Genomic DNA, 18,517 nt, shown 5'->3' with positions numbered 1-18,517 from the left:
AAGTTTAAGATACTGCCTCTCTTATGAATCCCTTTGTTATGATTTTGAATATTTAGTTTCATATGTTAGTGTTTAATTGAATGTGGATGGATTAGTCTAGTAAAACTTCTGTTCTAGACACACAAAAATACTAAGAAGAAAGCTAGTTCAGAGATGGTTTCAGGCCTCGATGTTACCCTATATGTCCTGGGAATGACCTTGTGTGATGTGTATGTAAAGAGAAATTGGTGCTGTAAATCGATTACTTGGTTTGTAGTTTGGTAAAATTTATGTTTGCTTATATACATATGTGATCAAATAAATTTTGTAGGGATGAAGTTATATATACATCTATCTAGTAAGGACTGCTCCGGTTTAATCATTAGGTTTTTGTTAATCATTTAGGAAAACTTAAAATAAATTCTCTCTAAATTCAAAATAAAAAAGTTGTGTCCCATGCTATAGCGAGATAATCATTATCTACGCATCATTTAATCTGTTATTATTATTCTGATTAGAGAACACATCGGCTACGAGTCTACATATAAGCAAACGGTACATATATTACTACTCTGGTTTTTCCTTTTCATCATTTTTCTAATCATGTTGAAGATGACGAGTAATAATTTTGTTCCTTCCAAAAATCAAAGTTAGTGGTTATAATGATTTTATGATCAAATTTATTTAGTGGCAAAATAAATCAGGTATCTCTATTTATTTATTTAATATTATCAAATTCTTTCTTAATTTGTTGACAAAAAAAAAAGCTTTACTTTCTCATTTTTGACTCACTTTGTTCATTCAATTTCTCATTTTTGTACTACTTTTGAGTACGTTCACGAAATAAAATAATACAAAAGTGTTGAAAACTTAAATACTACTTTGAGTACTTTCACTAATACATACATATCGTTGAAATGAAGCTTATTCATATCTTAATACTACTTTATTTGTTATTTAAAACAAAACTTATTTAGAGCTAAACTTTAATAGTCACAGTAAATCCAAATTACCAATAGTACTTTTCTTGCCGCTTAAGCTTTACAAGGAGATAGTGGAGCGCCGCAAAGACAGTCGTTGCCTACAAACGCACTGGCCGGGAACTTTGTCACCGGAAGCTTTCCGCAAAGATGGTTTTGACTCACGTTCAATGTCTTTAATCCAGCCACCGCCGCTGGCACCTTCCCAAATACTAAGTTCCTTGATATATCCAAGGTTTTCAACGTCTTCGCAAACGTCAACTTCCCCATATCGAATCGGAGTTTGTTTCCTGATGCCTTAAACTCCACCAGATACTCTGTTTGGTTCAAAAATCTTGCGGGACTTCCGGAGATTTCGTTTTCCGACAGATCGATGAAATCATAGTAGTATGTTTGTGCTGGCTTCCAGTCATCTAAGCTCATCTTGATCCCGCATTTTGCTAGCTTCAAAGAGAAAATGATCGGGGATGAAGTCACCCATTTCGGAATGGTGTTGAGATGAAATTGGTTGTAAGAAAGATCCAAAGACTCAATGCCTTTCACGTTCAAAACAGGGAATGGATCGGTTAGAAGATTATGGGAGAGATCAAGATTGAAGATTTTGGTCAGATTGGCAAAACTCTTTGGTACGACACCGGAGAACCGATTCTTGGAGAGATCCAATGTGTCGAGAGCCTTGAAGTTCGATAAAAAGTTTGGGATCTTCCCGGAGAGTTTGTTATGGCCTAACTCAAGGAACCTAAGAATCGGTGAGAGGGATGCAATCGACGGTGGAAGATTCCCGGTGAATCCGTTGCGGGAGAGACTGAGAGATCGGAGCTCCGGCATTGATTTGAAAATATCCGGGATAGTGCCAGAGAGGCGGTTGCCACCGAAGTTGAGAAACGACATGAGCTTGAGGTTAGCAACCCCTAACGGTATAGTTCCGGTTAGGAGATTGTTGCCGAGATTGAGCTGAGTTAACCGAGTCAAATTAGTTATCGAACTTGGTATCGGACCCGTGAACCGATTTCCCGCGAGACTAAAGGCTTCGAAGTGGCTTAGCGAACCGATATTAACCGGAAGAGGACCGGAGAGACGGTTATTCTCGATGTAAACGTACTTCAGATTTGGTAATTGGAAAAGGAATTGAGGAAATGGACCAGTGATGTTCTTGAGATTCATGAAGTAAATACCATCGAGGAACTTAAGTTTAGCTAGTGACGGCGAGAGAGTACCGGAAAGAAAGCTTCCGGCAACATCCGCTTGTCCGCTGACAGAGAGTGCGGAGACGCGGTCGGTGGTGAGACAAGTGACACCGTTCCAAGAACAACAAGGAGTACCTTTCTTCCACGTGCTGAGGATACCGGAAGGGTCTCGGGTTATACCGGCTTTGAAAGCTAGCAGACCGGCTTCATCATCAGGATGACACGTGACAGCTCCGGTGGGATTTAGACATCGGAGAAAGATAACGACGGTAAAGACGAAGAGAAGAAAAGAAGAGTTCATGGTGTTCTTGTGTTGTGTTGTGTTGAGAGAAGTAATTGAAAGCTATTAATAGAAAGAGAGCGTCGACTCGTGAGCTGCGGAGTCAAAGTTGACGATTTTGACTAATCCATTTGCATGTGGCAATAATTAGTGGTATCCGTAATCGTGGTCGAATTTATCATTTCCCCGACAGACTTGAAAAAGACAGATTCATTTGATTTTTTTTTGTTTTTTCTGTCTTGTCCTGATTATTTATAGGTTTAAACACTTTCTGAAAATCAAATATCACTTTTGATATTATATTTTTTTTTTTGTCTCAGACTATTTTATGATATATATGTATTTTTGTTATCCATAAGTCAGATATAGACATATAGTTTCAATTTCACAACATTTTCTCTTTGGCTCTTTATTTTTTTTTCTATCATGATCTTAGTTTTTGTTACTTCGTCTATTATTTTCTGAAGTAATATTTCAAATTTGTTTCGATATTTAGTTACGTAATACAACTTTTTGTGTAACGTACGTTATTTTATTTGTCTTATTTTTTCCGCAGTTGATATTGACCCAAAAACCAAAATGAATGTCAAAGATTGACTTTTAGATTTTAGAACGGGCTATCGTACAATGATCTAGACGGTGAACTAAGTAGAGATGGCCCGATAGATTTATATGTTCATGAATCAGTCCCGTAAGCATTCATGGAGAAGTTTTACTCTTTCGTGATTGTTGAGTAATCATGGCTATTCAAATCCGAACTCAAATTATCAAAGGCCTGACCTCGGTCACTTCTCGACAATTCTAGCTAAATATCCCAACTCCCAGCCTTCTGCCACCAATGCTAAGACATGGATCCTATTCTACAAAGCAGTTTCAACTCAGGTTACCGAAGATCCAGACATACTAGTTTGATTTTTGAAACAAGATTTAACTCATTATGCTACCATAATCACCTGTGGTATGGCCTCTTTGCTATTTCAAATAGCGGTTCTCGTGCCGGCGAGAGTCACGGTCATACTTCCTCTATCAACGTCATCTCGTTTTTATTGGACTATGACTATTGCGTCTACTATCGACCTGTTCCTAGGAGACTGTTTGGGAACCCTTGACCTCACATGTCTTAAAATGCTTGCTAGCCTTTGCCTCATAGCTCTCTTGGAACCTTTGTCAAACTTTTTATGTTACCTTTGTATGGCATTGGGGAATGTCTCACTTTGTTTTGTTGTACTGTTTGGGATTTTCTAAATCTCTATTTCTGTACCTGGTTTGATGTTTAAATGAAATCAATTCTTTGTTCAAAAAAAAAAAAAAACTAATACATGATTACATTAACTAATTTGCATGTCTTTGTGTTTTTTATGTAGTTTCTTTTGTTCCTAGATTCAGCATTCTCTCTAACTTTTAGTAAGAATTTTTTTTAGCTTTTCTATTTCATATGAATCACACATTAGGTCTAGTAATCTCCTCTACAATTTTAAGTTCATGATTCGGTTTAGAACATATTACTGGATTTAATCCAGTAAAACCTAAAACAGGGAGACCTCTCTGTTTTATTTCTTGTGTGGGGTTTGATGTATCCTAATAGAGTAGGTACTACCACAAGTGGTGGATCTACTAAGGACAAATGGGGTCACTTGAACTGAGTAAAATAATTAAATAATTTTTTTGCATGTAATCTTGTAAGAGCATCACCAGCGGGAGAATATATTCACCGTTGTTAAAAAAAAGTAATATTTTAATATATAACTAATAAAATGCTGACATGTGTAGAAAAAAACTGAGAAACGTTTCTACACTAAGTACCCAGAAACGTTTCTACACTAAGTATCTTGAGCAACATTCTCTCTCTTTCTCTCTCCTTTTTGTATTTTTTTGTTAATAAAAATATTTGGGGAAGCAACGACCAGTAAAGATGGTCTAAAGTATCAACAACACAGTTGGTAATTCTTTTAGTGTTAACGTCCCATATCAGAGTTCAATCCATCAATATAAATCCCCCACTAACTACCACTATTGAAACCGCCATTAACTACCACTATTTCTCTGTTCTTCCATGATGTTTCTTGTTATTAATCTTTTCTTGTTATCCGACTTGTTTCTCCTGATTGAATCCATCAAATATTGTGTAAGTGACATGTTTTTTGAGCCAGAAAGATCATTTTGTGATCTCAATCTGAAATTGAGTTGGAACAAATGTCTTTATTAGTTTTGTGCATGACAATTGTAATAGAATGATTAAATGAAGGGCTGCATGTAGCAATCCCCATGTACTATATGTGATTAACTAGAATCACCCTGTACTTTTAGTTTATACCTAATTCACTATATATTATCTATAAACTTTCTAATTCTATCTAAACTATAATTTTTTCATAATTCACCAAATTCAATTAATTGTGTTTTAAAATCATAAATATGGTGTTTACTTTTCACGATTAAAGTATACCCAAGTTTGAAAAGTTATCATGAATCCAATTTTTAACTGGAATTCAAGCCCGTCTTTGGCATAGAGGTTTCAAATTCCTCAAAGCCAAAATCAATTTAGAAAAAAATACTCTACTCGCAAAATAGTAAACACGATTTTATGATTTTAAAACGCAATTAATTGAATTTGGTTAATTGTGAAGAATTTATAGTTTGGGTGGAACAGGTTAGTTTATAGATAGTATATGGAGAATTAGGCAGATGCTAAAAGTACAGGGTGATTCTAGTTGAACACATATAGTACGTACATGAGAATTGGCGAATTGCTACAACCCTTAAATGAACTTCCATGATTAAATTATCTTGGGATATCACATTTTGTTGTTATTTAATTTAATACACTGATTACATTGTTATTATAAGAGATTAAGAATTGATAACTAAAGGTGATGTTATATAGATGAAGACATTTAAAAGTACACTTAATTAGCTCTAATGAGCAATGATTTTATACAAGAGGTGGTTATCAATAGTTTGATGGATTAAGGAGCCTAATCGTCGAGCCAATCCACGGTGAAGCGTTTTTCAGGGATTTCAATACAAAGTTCTGGAAGAAATCTTTTGAACTTTTCCCACATAGATGAAGCCTCCTCATCGCAAATGACATGGCGTAGAGACTCGAGGGAGACTACAGGACTTGGTAGATCCAATAAACTGCATCCTCTCATGTCAATTTTCTCAAGTGTCATTAGCATTCCTATATTTTCAGGAAGAGAACTCAAGCTAATACACTGTGAAATGTCAACGTACTTTAGACATGGCAGCTCACAAATTTCAACCGGGAGGAATAACAGCTCCAGGCAAGCATATAACCTTAGACGTTCAAGAGACTGTAGATCACTCAGATTCTTGGGTAACTCAGTAATGCGGGGACAGTTGGTTATGTTTAGAGACTTGAGAGAAGTCATCCCAGATATTTTGGAGTTTAGTTCCACGAGATCATCACAATGATCGATAGTGAGATCAGACAAGCTTGGGAAGATGTGGGAGATGTCGAATGTTGTTCGATCAAAACTGTTGCTGACCTTACAAAGGATTAAATGCATCTTACGTAGGTTTTTCAGTGGAATGGTGCTGCTAGAAAGTTCAGGGACATGAACTCTCTTGAGCCAGAGACTCCTCAGTTTGGCCAATTTTTCAAAGATAGAGAAGCCGTGTAGACGTGCAGGAGTCATGCCATTGTTTATAATCACGAGCACCCTGAGTTCAACCATCTTACCAATAAATGGTGGCAAGACGTAGTTATCCGACGAGAAGTTTAGTATTAAAACTTCTGCCTTAGGAAGATCCATATCGAACCAATCCATTTCATCCAATTCCCCTAAAGACACAACAATCCATCAAAATCTTGAAGAATTTAATTAGTCTCCAACCAAATTTATAAAGTTAGACAATACTTGCCTGTATGAAGAGAGACTATCTTGGCCTCAAATAGCTCATCTTTGTAAAGGTATAGAGGATTAACACCACAATTTTCTGCTTAGAACACACCAAGCACCCTTTTATTATTTATTCTTGTCAAACTCTTTTTAAGATTACAAGAATAAATTTATACACACTCCTCTTCTCTATCTAAACTCTCACTAGTATAGATCTAAGAGAATAACCCAACACTCACCTTCTTAGCTTTCTTTTTGTCATCCTTGAAGTTACAATCTCTCTCAAAAGGTTTTTTAGTGTTAGCAAAACCTACGCTCACCCTCCAAGATCTTTTATATTCGATTACCCTCAATCCTAACAAAAAGATCTTCAAATCTTCAATTAAGGCAATTCCTTGTTTGCCAAGAACTCCTTTCCTTATCCACCGAGAATAATATTCTTCAAATATCTTCTCTCTCGATTGTGCTTTATCTTCGTATTCCACAACCAATCAAACTTGCCACGTCAGCTACGAGAAGCTCTTCCTTGCTATTTGATACTTGTCTGTCCTCAGATGCAACTTCCTGTGTCTTAACAGACCTTTGTTCCAACCAACATCCTTGCTGTAACATCTGCATCTACAATCTCCCCCTTTTTGAATATGTTTGATAAAGAAGCATCCAAGTCACCCAAGTCTCCAGATCCTGAGAGAACAGACACAAAAACACAAAAGAGACAAACACAGCCGCCTATTTGCTCCCCCACAGCGAAACAACCAATTATGCAGCCTACTTCCACATCTCCCCCTGCTTATTTAGCAAACATGAGTCAAAAACAAATGGACAACAAGGTTTTGGGCACCTAGAACACGTACCTGTAGTCTTACACACCAATGCTGAGATTCAAGCCAAAGCTAAACATCTTGCTATTGCACCCACTTTGATCAACAACTTAGTGCAATAAAGTTCAACTTAGTGGAAAGAAAAATAGTCATAAAAATAGTCATGATATTTAACACATCTTAACACTTAGAGACCTCATGCTTCATAGAGAATTGATGAGGAACCCAGAAAGAGAGCAACCATGTTTTTCTTTTTTAAGTTTTAAACACATGGAACATACCTGGTAACCCCTCATGATGAGCTCATGCCAGACTCCTGTTTCAGCACACACGCCAGATACTACCACAACCTCTTAGATTGTCAAAGACCAACAATCGACAATGGTGGCTAGACTTTCACACTGTCATACCTTCAGTCCTTTCGATGTCAATCAAACATGCATAGGCAGCTGGAAATTCTTTGGAGAGATCAAGAAGTTCGACGTGTCCCTTTTTTTTTTTTTTTTACTGCTTGATATTGCACAATGCTTGGGACTACCGTCTTTTTATGCTTCAAAGATCCTGACATCTAGTGAAATCAATCACTAAAGTCAGCTTAAGCCTCTGAATGTAGCACAGAGCTTTTCCTCTCTTCAGCTCTTTGACCTCCTAATGACATGACAACGTTTTACAGAGACACGGACCGGCATGACATGCAAATATTTTCCACTCAGTCTTTAAGTACAAGATAACTGCTAACCTCTTATATATCCTAGGATTTCCATGTCCTGATTTGACGTGTGTCCCTAACAGTCAACACAACACAGCTCAACAAAGAGTTAGATTTCACAGATCCCAATGGACTTTCTCAGATTTGTGAATCTAGTAAATTCCAAAGGTTTAGTAAACAGATCAACCAGTTGAAATTCAGTACGGACATGACCAATCTCAAACAGTTTCGCCTCAACCAATTCCCTAATGAATTGATGTCTAATATCTATGTGTTTGGTTCGCGAATGTTGAACAAGATTTTTGGAGATGTTTATTGCACTTTGGTTGTCACAATGAATTAAGATAGAGTCAGAAACAATACCATAATATGCAACCATCTGTTTCATCCTCATAAGCTGTGTATAGCAGCTACCCAGAACTATGTACTCAGCTTCAGCTGTTGAAAGAGACACACTGTTTTGCTTCTTACTGCGCCAACAAATGAGATTGTTCCCCATGAAGAAGCATCCACCACTTGTGCTTCTGCGATCATCCACGGACCTGCCCAGTCGGCATCACAGTAGCCTGTAAGACTGGTGGTTGTGTCCTTGGTATAGTAGATACCAAGTTCAATTGTGCCTTTGATGTACTTGATGATCTTCTTTAAAGCTAGAAGATGTGATTTCTTAGGTTTGGTTGATATCTGGCGCATACACCAACTGCTAAGCAGATGTCCGGACGACTTGCTGTCAGGTACAGAAGACTACCAATCATCCCACGGTATAGCTTCTCATCCACATCTTCTCCTGCTTCATCCTTTGAGAGCTTGTCATTCACCCCCATAGGTATCTTGGCCTCCTTACTGGTTGTAAGACCAAATCTAGTTACCAAGCCTCTCGCATATGTGCTTTGAGACAGGAAGATGCCCTCAACTGATTGTTGTACCTTCAAGCCCAAGAAATAAGTTAGTTCACCACACATACTCATCTCAAATTCATCAGTCATATTTTGGACAAACTGATTGACAAGCTGCTGGCAAGTTGATCCAAAGACAATGTCATCGACAAAGATTTGCACAAACATCAGGACCTTGTCAAGACTCAGAACAAACAGATTTTTGTCCACACTTCCGCGCACATAACCTTGATCCATAAGAAACGTAGTCAACCTCTCATACCAGGCTCTAGGTGTTTGTTTGAGTCCGTACAATGCATTCTTCAGTTTGTACACATGTTGCGGATGTTGTGGATCCTCAAACCCTTTGGGTTGCTCGACATAGACCTCTTCTTGAAGAACCCCATTAAGAAAGGCACTCTTGACATCCATCTGATGCAATGTGAAGTTCAAAGCACATGCCATGCCAAACAGAAATCGGATGGACTCGAACCTTGCCATTGGTGCAAAGGTTTCGTCAAAATCGACTCCCTCTACTTGTGAGTAACCCTGAGCAACAAGTCGAGCTTTATTCCTCACAATACATCCATGTTCATCGCTTTTGTTCTTGAAGATCCATTTGGTTCCCACCACATTGACATCTACAGGTCTGCTTGTGAGTTCCAAAACATCACTGCGAGCAAACTGTTCAAGCTCATCTTGCATAGCAGTTATCCAAAACTCATCTTTCAGAGCCTCTGTGTGAGTTTTCGGCTCAATCGTGGAAACAAAGCACGCGAATTGTACGACTTCAGAGTCCTGAGGCACTTTCTGAATGATGGATCTTTGTTTCTTCCCAGCCAGATGAATAAATGGTGGATCGAGGGTCCTTCCTCAGTGAATTGAAGTCCTGAAATTCGAACTTTAAGTGCGGTTTTATTCAGAAGATGTGTTAGTCCTTCAAGACATAAATCAAAGAGGAAAGGTGAAAGGGGGGGGGTCCCCCTGTCTAAGGCCTCTCAGGGCCAAAGTCGTATCGACAGATTCAAGGCGAAATGGTGAGCCAATCCTTTTGTTACTCCTTCGCCACTTTTATTTTTGACCTAGCTGTTACATTATAAATTTACTTGTCTATTTCTTAACATTGCAGGAAGAGGAATTGGGAAGAGAAGTACGTATTGGTGAGGTTTTCATCAAGGCACATACAAAGTCTGATGGGACATATGTTGATCGGAAGGCAGAGAAGATAGCAGAAACAAATGAGAAGAATGTGCAAGAGAGGTTGTCTCAGCTCGAGGAAGATCCTTCTTCTGTCTTAGATGGTTATTCATGGCCCCGGGAGCTCACAAGAGAAGAATATACAGAAATCTTTCTTCAGGTTATGTTTTATTTTAACAATACACAAATGTTATCTTCGAGTTTAATTTGTCATCCTCTAATATCAGATTTTATCTTACTTTGCAGTCCACTGAGAAGGATTCAAGAGGAAAACCTTTTGGAGTTGGAAGCCTCCATGACTGCCTTGTCAATGGCAAGCAGGAGACACTTCTACCTTTGTGGCAATGCAAGAAGAGTTGAAGGAAGCTCAACGCAAGATAGAGGAGCAGGCTGCTCATATGTTGAGGCGTGATGAAGAAATCGCTCAACAATCCGAAATTATTGCTGAGCAGGAGGACAAGATTGACCAGTTCGACTTGGTGGGGCAGTTTCTGCGGGAATGTGATACACGGTTCCAACAGTTCTTAACAGCCCATTCAGCTAAAGAGACATCCATAGAGCCTGTTCAACAAGAAGATCCAACTTCAACTCCATAGGTTACTCTATGTCTTACCTACTAATTAAGTCTTCTTTTGATGATCTCAATGGCGACTCTAAGTGTTGTACTTTGTGTTTTGGAAACTATAATAACTTCTTAAAGTAGAATGTATTATGTATTATGTGTTGCTTTGTATTTGGCATTTCATATTATTTGTTGCTTTAGGTTTCCAAATTAGAATCATTTTTTGGTTTGGTTGACAGGGTTAAAAATAAAAATGAGAAATTAGAATATTCTATATCCAATTTCAGAAAACATTAGTCGCCAAATAGTAGTTAAATTTTAATAATATATCCACTAGACTAAAATGACTATATAGTGACTACTACATATATTAGTCGCCAAAAGGTCACCAAAACATTAACGACTGTTTCCCGACCATATTAAGCAACCCATTTGTTCAGGTTTTTTAATCACACAGTAGTCGCAAAGTAGTCACTATAACTTACAACTACATGATGACTACTATGTATATAGTCGTAAACGAGTCGCAAAATAGTCACTAAAAACTACGACTACATGATGACTAATTTGTGTCAACATTTATATAGTCGTAAATTAGTCGCAAAATGGCGACTAAATTTACAACTACAACAATTAGCGACTTTCGATTCACAACTGTATGAAATAGTCGCTAATTAGTCGTAACTCGTACTTTGATGACTACAAGGCAACTAATAGTGTAGTCGTAAAATGCGTGTTTTCTTGTAGTGCCCCACGATCCTGAGTCATAGTATATATATATAGTATAAACCTTTTTTTAGGAAGGGTAACTGTATGCCCAAGGATGGAGAACTGGATTCCAGATGCGAGTAATAAAGAAATGGTACATTGAGACAGGAAGAATCTTCCACCTTCAACGGTTTATTATTTTCCTTAACTCAATTTGGTCAACTCGGAAACAATCCTTTTAAAGTCTGTTTTGTTGCCTGAAAATGAAAAAAAAAAAAAAANAAAAAAAATCGAGTCGTTAATAAAAAAGAGAACATGTCTAAAGCATGGAAACTGAAGTTGCTTCTTCTGCTTCAACTACTCCTCTTGAGTCAACATGAAGTTGATTCAGCCTCTGTTGTTAGCTATCTTCCTGGTTTCGATGGTCTTCTTCCATTCCACCTTGAAACTGGGTTTGTTTTCTTTCCTCTGCTTTTCGATTTTCGCAAACTATTAATAACAACAAGAAGTAACAACCCCTGTGAGTTTAAAATCTTTGAATGTTATCTTTATTGTGAAAAGGTACATTGGTGTTGGTGAGGAAGAGCAAGTTCAGCTTTTTTACTACTTCATCAAATCAGAGAACCATCCAGAAGAAGACCCTCTTATTCTTTGGTTAACCGGAGGACCAGCTTGCAGTGCGCTCTCCGCTCTTGTGTTCGAGATCGGTGAGTTTTCAAGAAAATAACTACAAAGATTTAATGAACTTTTTTCAGTTGAGTCTCTAAGAGCAAGTTCAACGGTGGTATTTACAAGATTGTTAAGGGATGCTTAAGGATAAAAATAAATCAAAATACATATAAAGGCTAAAATCGATTCTTATTAGTTAAGCACTTTTAGGATCGATTCTTATCTCATATGTGTTTGTCTCTCTGATTGGTTGGTGAAATTAACAAAAGAAAAAAAATTCGACCGAGGATTTTTTTCCTCTCTCTTTCATTTCAGGAGCCGATCACAAACTCTTCGATTTGGGAGAATCCAATGGCCATCTCCGGCGCTGTTGATGAAGCCTGAACTCCGCTTCTCGCTGTACGACCGTCGAGGGATCCGTTGACTACAGAAGCAAACCAGCCGTCAGATCTTCCTCCGGTGGCTGGATATCCACCGGATTCATCATCGGTAATTCCCCCGAGATTCCCGCCAATTTCTTGCTCCTTAGAGTGTTCGTGTTCCTCGCCGGAATTTTTGATTTCTGGTTTTGTTCGACTGTAGGTGTGGAGGTTGCTGAGCGATTCGCTTACTACGGGATATCTTCGAATCTGATTACGTATCTGACTGGACCATTGGGGCAATCGACGGCGGCTGCTGCCGCTAACGTCAACACTTGGTCTGGAACGGCGTCGTTGCTTCCTCTCCTCGGTGCTTTTGTCGCTGACATGTTTCTAGGTCGTTTCCGTACCATCCTCGCCGCCTCTGCTCTCTATATATTGGTACCAAGCTCTCTCTCTCTCTCTCTCCCTCTCTATTAGTCTCTTAGTCTCTTCACATTCTTCTCTAGAGATGAGTCTGAAGTTGTATAGTGGATTTGATTGAAACAAACAGGGGCTTGGTTTACTGACTTTATCTGCAATGATTCCTTCATACTGCAATGCTTATAAACTACTCTCGTCTTGCTCTCCTCGATTGGCTTCTGAACTTTGAAGTTCTCAATAATGCGAGGGATAGAATTTATTTGAAAGTGTTTGATGTGAGCAATAATCTGTTGTTTTCTTTTTAAGTCTTATTTTCTCTTGTTTCATGTGTTTGCTCTGCTGCTCTTGCAAGACCATGATGTCTTGAGTCATGCATTAATTCTGTCTAAAGTATTTTTGTAACTTTGTTTGTTGATTGCAGGGAGTTGCTGGTTACTGTCTACACCAGCTCGAATAAGAGAAAGCCAGAGCATATCATACCAAATTCTTCCAGTCTTCGAATCCTGATAATGTTCCCCAGGTGATTGATAATTCTTTCATTATAACCTTTTTTTGACTCTTGAATGATCTCAATCTCATGGTGGTTTTGGTTATTTCGCAGGAACAATCATTGACAACGAAAAATGCCACCCAAAGAACAATGATTTCTACCTCTGTGCGCACGCTGGAATGATTGTAAGTATCATATATATCAAATCTCAAAACTTCATTTGTTGATTGCTACTAGTGTTAATCGATTTAACACTCTTTATGTTTTTAATTAGAGAACTACTAGTGTTAATCGATTCTCTTTGTTTTTATAAACTTGATTATGAAGTTTGGCTTCCTAAGTCTTGTACATAATTTTATGTTTTTAAAAATGTTTAAAAATTTCAACAAACCAAATTGTACTTAACATATTATAATTTCCAAAAAAAAATTAAGAAATTTTAAGAACCCAAAATTAGTATCTACCATTGGAGCATACCATTTTACAGTTTTTTTAAAAGTTATTTCCAAATATTATAATTAAAAACATACTTAAGTATCTTTTTTTAGTATCTACCGTTGAACTTGCTCTAAGTCTATTCTTGTTTCTATTGCAGGGCCGTTGACTTTTAAGACTGAGGGTTACAATGGAGGTTTACCTTCTCTTGTCTCCACTTCATATTCTTGGAGAAAGGTGACCATCATAAAACAGAGTTAGGCTTGTGTTGTTTTTTCTTCCGGTCATATCGGGTTTTCAAGATTTGATTATTGTTTTCTAGGTAGCTAGTAATATTCTTGGATCAGCCTGTTGGGACTGGCTTCTCCTACTCAACAAATCCACTTGTTCATAAGCCTAGTGACACAGGAGAAGCAAAACAGACCTATGAGTTTTTTCAGAAGGTCTTGTTTTCTTGAAAGCATTTTCAGAGGGTCTTTAAGTATATGTAGAATATAATGTTTTTGAATCACTGCTGTTGCTGGTGCAGTGGCTAGTGGAGAATCCAGAGTTTGTCTCAAATCCCCTCTATGTGGGGGGGAGATTCTTACGCCGGAATAGTTGTTCCAGCTATTGTTCAGCAGATCTCAATAGGTTTGTTATTTGTCTTATAATAAAGCCCCCAAAATCCATTTTCTTTGGATTTGGTTTCCTTAGCCACTTTATTACCGCCTATACGTTACCTTTATGCAGGAAATGAACATGGCTACAACCCTCAAATAAATCTGAAGGTTCATTAATATCTTCACTCATATGTTCATTATGACTTATTATATAAAAAGGGTATATCTTATTTGAAACCATCATTTCTATCAACAGGGTTATGTGCTTGGGAACCCTTCAACAGATCTTGATAGTGATCATAATTCCAAGATTCCATATGCTCATGGAATGGGACTTATCTCTGATGAACTATATGAGGTATATATAGATGTCATATCGAGCTCTTCTCCACAAAAACCAAGTATCTTCTTAAATGAATTCAGTTTTTATACTCTTGTTTTTGTAGTCACTTGAGAGAACCTGCAAAGGAAATTATGTAAAAGTGGATCCTACTAACACACAATGCTTGAAGTTTGTGGACGACTACGACAAGGTACACATGTTTATTTTTAACATTTGTGATATTATTAGAAGGGGAATAACAGAAGACTAATTTTGAGACTTTTTGGTTGATGATGATGAAAGTGTGTTTCAAGGTTAAATGAAGGATTCATTTTGATAGCGTTATGTGATTTGGCATCACCAAATCCTTATTCAGGAGAACATGGTGGAAAAAACTATCTTAAGACACTTGTTCAGTCAGATCTTTCTCTTCCGACTCCAGATTGCTATGTAAGCAAACAAAACAATTCCATCGATTTTTGCTTTAGCTACTAAATGGAAATCATGCAGTTATTAACTGATAGAGGAGAAATTAACGCAGATGTTCCGGTATTTGCTAGCTTCGCATTGGGCTAATGATGAAGATGTACGTAGAGCACTTCATGTAGTGAAAGTATGTCATATTATATTACATAACATGTCCATCTGTCTCTTACGTAACGTACATCCATCATCTTACGTGCCAATAAAGCAACTAAGAATAAAAGAAACTGAAATCTGCAGGAAAGTATAGGGGAATGGGTGAGATGCAATTGGGACTTGCCTTATGATAAAGACATAAAGAGCAGTGTACCGTACCATCTAAACAATAGCATCAAAGGGGAATATCGGTCATTGGTTTATAGCGGTGATCACGACATGATGGTACCTTTTGTTGGAACTAAAGCTTGGATTAAATCTCTAAACTACTCAATAACTGACGATTGGAGACCTTGGCTTGTTAACAATCAAGTTATTGGATACACAAGAACTTACGCCAACGATATGACATTTGCAACTGTCAAAGCAAGTTTTTTATTTCTTTGAGTTCTCGTCAAAGTTAATTTGTCGTTACAATTTGAAATATATATATAATTATTTCTATTCGATTTTGTAGGGAGGAGGACACACGGCAGAATATAAACCGGAGGAAAGCTTTATGATGTTCCAAAAGTGGATAAGTGGCCAACCTCTCTAAATACTTCAGTTGGCGTGGAAAGACCCTACATTGCCTGCTAGAGACAGTACATCCTTAATTCAAGATTTGAATGGAGTTTTTATCTGTTTTAAAAGGATTTTTGGTGAATAAACATATTAATTTGAATATCTTTTTAGACTATGAAACTTGAATCTTTTCAGTATTTTTGTAAAACTATTTACATACACCTTGAATTAATCATTAGAGAAATCAATACCTAGACATCACTTTAAAACACATAAAAACTCCATTCAAATCTTTTAAAATTGTAAAGCATATATTATAAAAATCCAGCAAATGCTAAAAGAAAAATATTAAAAAGCACTATTGAGATCTCAACCCCTGTGTGGTGGAGGAAGTGATTTGTTTGGGCTCAGCACCACGTAGTGTACCAATCCAAGCCGGTGGCTGCATCCCGGTTTGCTCATAAACCGTATCAAGAATCGGTGGCAACATCTTGTACAGTCCAGCAATATCATTCATAGCATTACCATTACCATTACCATTACCACCACCACTCATTCCCTGATCAGCACCACCATGATTCCAGACACTGATTTTAGGCTGCAAGTCTCTGATTGCAACCGCGTTGGTCTTGGTGATATCCTGGTAAACGCCATTGTTGATCATCAAGAAGTCTCTCATGGCTGAGTGATCATTGCCAACTGCGTCCAAGAGGGTCCTTAGATAAGTCCCTTGAGCATTGGCCATGGCGACAAGTCCCTCTGCGTCTCTCTGTTTCGAATAGAAGGCTGCATCAGCTGCAGCTTTCGTCGCCTCCGCTTGCTTCTCCTTCTCGTAAAGAACAGCTTCCGCTTGCTTTTGCTTATTGTAAAGCTCCCAGTTTGCTTCTTGGACCTGAGTTTCATACTCAACACTGGCTTTACTAAGGAGCTCGGCTTTAAGCTTCTCTGTCCGAGTCAATGCATTCATTTTCTCAACTTTAGTCTGAAGCTCAGCTTCCCTTAAAGCCACTGCTTTGGCTGCTTCAACCTCAGCCACACGAGAATTCTTGGACAAAGCAGCTTTCTGAATCGCCAATGCTGCATCAGCCTCAGCCACAAGAGCCTCCATCTCATTCTCAAACACTTTGACCTCAGTCTTCACCTTGATCTCCTCCTTTGTCCCTTGTCCTAATCTCTGAGTGGATATGATCTTTGAATCAGCGTCAATCTTTGCTGCATTCTGGATTGTGAGACCGGTCCTTTCTTTTGCACCTATCTCTCCCTTCATCTGTGCCTCTGCTACGTCGATCTTGGCTTGGTTTGCTGCTTCCATCTGAGTCCTCTGGCCCAAGTAAGAGAAGTACTCATGTCCAGGCACATCAACAAGCTGCTTCACATTCGCGTTGTAGATCACAAGACCAAACTGGTTTAGCTCTAGTTGAACCTTGTCAAACACCTCTTTCTTGAACTCCTTTGTTCCTACAATGCAACAAGTGGATTGTGATATATAAGCCAAAAGTAACAAAAATAACAATTTCTTCTAAAACAAGGATCAAGAAATCTATACGAATACACAAACAGAAACAAAACTTCTATTTAACAAATAAAGCAAGATTATGATAATAAGTAGATAATTAAAACGTCCAATGTTTGTTTACCTTTAAAGACCTCTTCCATGGTCATGGCTGCAGCTAGGACACGAGTCTCTCCTTCGATAACACCCTGAACAAGCTCGTTGACGTGATTAGAGTGTTTGTCATGTTGAGACATAAGCATGGGGTAAAGTAAGAGAGCGTGAGGGTCATCAACGCGCGGGCCGATGGTGAAAACAGCCGGGATAACAAAGGGGAGTTTCTCCGAACTCATAGCCTTAACATCGAACGAGTAGTTCACGGGAGAAACATCGAAGACGGTGCAAGACTGCCATGGAAACACCCAAGACTTCTTCGCAAGCCTGATATCTTTGATCCCACCACCGGTGATCGCCAGGTACTGCGACGGTTTAGCGACCTTGTAACTCATTATGCGTCTTCTTTGGATTTAGGGCTTTTCTTCTGCCTTAAGGTTTACGGAAACTTTAAGATTTGTTAAAAACGAGTCTGCTTGTGAGTTTTATTTATAAAGAGTAAAGAAAAACTCATTATATAAGTTCCTCCACCACGCGTACATAGAAACATAAAAGGAAAAGCTTATACTCTTTTTTCTTGGTAATATCGTCCCTTTTCAATTTACACGGACACTTTGATACATAAAATATTTAGGTGTTATCCAACATTGATTGAAATTTTATTTAAAACCTCGATTCGTGACACACGACAGTATAATTTTTTTTTACCGAAAACGTATAAAATAATTTAAAACAGTACAAGTCAATTACAAAATAAACAGGATATAACTTCGGTTTTATTGTAAAAGATACGTCGGTCATTAACAGACTAAAAAAATTGGGAGTCCGACTTGAGGCAAGCCGATTTTACTTTGTTTGATCGGTGAAAAAAAATATCTATGGAATAAGTGCAGTTAATAAATAATATTTTATTTTTAACAAATTTTTTTTAGATAATTAAAAAAGATAAAAAAAAAAATAATAACCAAACTTTCACATGTTTACAATATTTATCTGATAATTGTGACAAATAAATTACAGTATTATTTTCATACACTATTATCGAACAAATGGTTGAGAGGAGAAAGTTAGGCTAGATAATATTTATGGAATAAAAAATAACATATATATATATATATAATATTTTAATAATTAAATTTTTAAAAAATGTTTATAATCCATAGCATAATTTATTGGACCTCATGGAAACCACTTGATTTGAGTTTGCAAGTGGTCAATAACAGTTTTTTTTAAGCCGCTATATGTCACCTTTAGCTATATGTCACCTTTTTAGGATTTGAATGGTAACAACGTATTTGGTTATTCGG

At 37.6% G+C, this 18,517-nt stretch overlaps 2 protein-coding genes, 1 long non-coding RNA gene and 1 pseudogene across 3 annotated transcripts; 2 read left to right on the top strand and 2 right to left on the bottom strand.

Moving 5' to 3' along the window:
- On the bottom strand, positions 775–2,563 carry LOC104777367 (annotated as a pseudogene).
- Positions 11,457–15,860, top strand: LOC104777366 (serine carboxypeptidase-like 18). The gene is given in 13 exon segments (XM_010501603.1): positions 11,457–11,613; positions 11,723–11,868; positions 13,698–13,793; positions 13,868–13,980; positions 14,067–14,111; positions 14,113–14,170; positions 14,270–14,307; positions 14,396–14,497; positions 14,586–14,672; positions 14,765–14,911; positions 15,003–15,074; positions 15,185–15,466; positions 15,558–15,860. Coding segments are annotated over 13 exon segments (1,404 nt in total). The 5' UTR covers positions 11,457–11,476; the 3' UTR covers positions 15,639–15,860.
- On the top strand, positions 11,875–12,819 carry LOC109132280. The gene is made up of 3 exons (XR_002037524.1): positions 11,875–12,319; positions 12,413–12,630; positions 12,743–12,819. It is a non-coding gene; the product is annotated as an uncharacterized LOC109132280 (long non-coding RNA).
- Positions 15,963–17,605, bottom strand: LOC104777365 (flotillin-like protein 3). Its single transcript, XM_010501601.1, has 2 exons — positions 17,242–17,605; positions 15,963–17,062 (listed from the first exon to the last, which is right to left on the bottom strand). The coding sequence occupies exons 1-2, from the start codon at positions 17,603–17,605 to the stop codon at positions 15,963–15,965; spliced, it is 1,464 nt and encodes a 487-aa protein (XP_010499903.1).

The sequence above is a fragment of the Camelina sativa genome, chromosome 3 (assembly GCF_000633955.1).
Source record: "Camelina sativa cultivar DH55 chromosome 3, Cs, whole genome shotgun sequence".
Lineage (NCBI taxonomy): Eukaryota > Viridiplantae > Streptophyta > Magnoliopsida > Brassicales > Brassicaceae > Camelina > Camelina sativa.
This window is presented reverse-complemented; position numbering and strand designations above follow the sequence as displayed.

What these genes read in the sequence shown, in the direction of transcription:
- LOC104777365 (XM_010501601.1), bottom strand. Translation starts at nt 17,605, where the DNA reads ATGAGTTACAAGGTCGCTAAACCGTCGCAGTACCTGGCGATCACCGGT. An exon ending in CATGGAAGAGGTCTTTAAAG is followed by an intron (nt 17,063 to 17,241) that starts GTAAACAAACAT and finishes GTTGCATTGTAG; the next exon opens with GAACAAAGGAGTTCAAGAAA.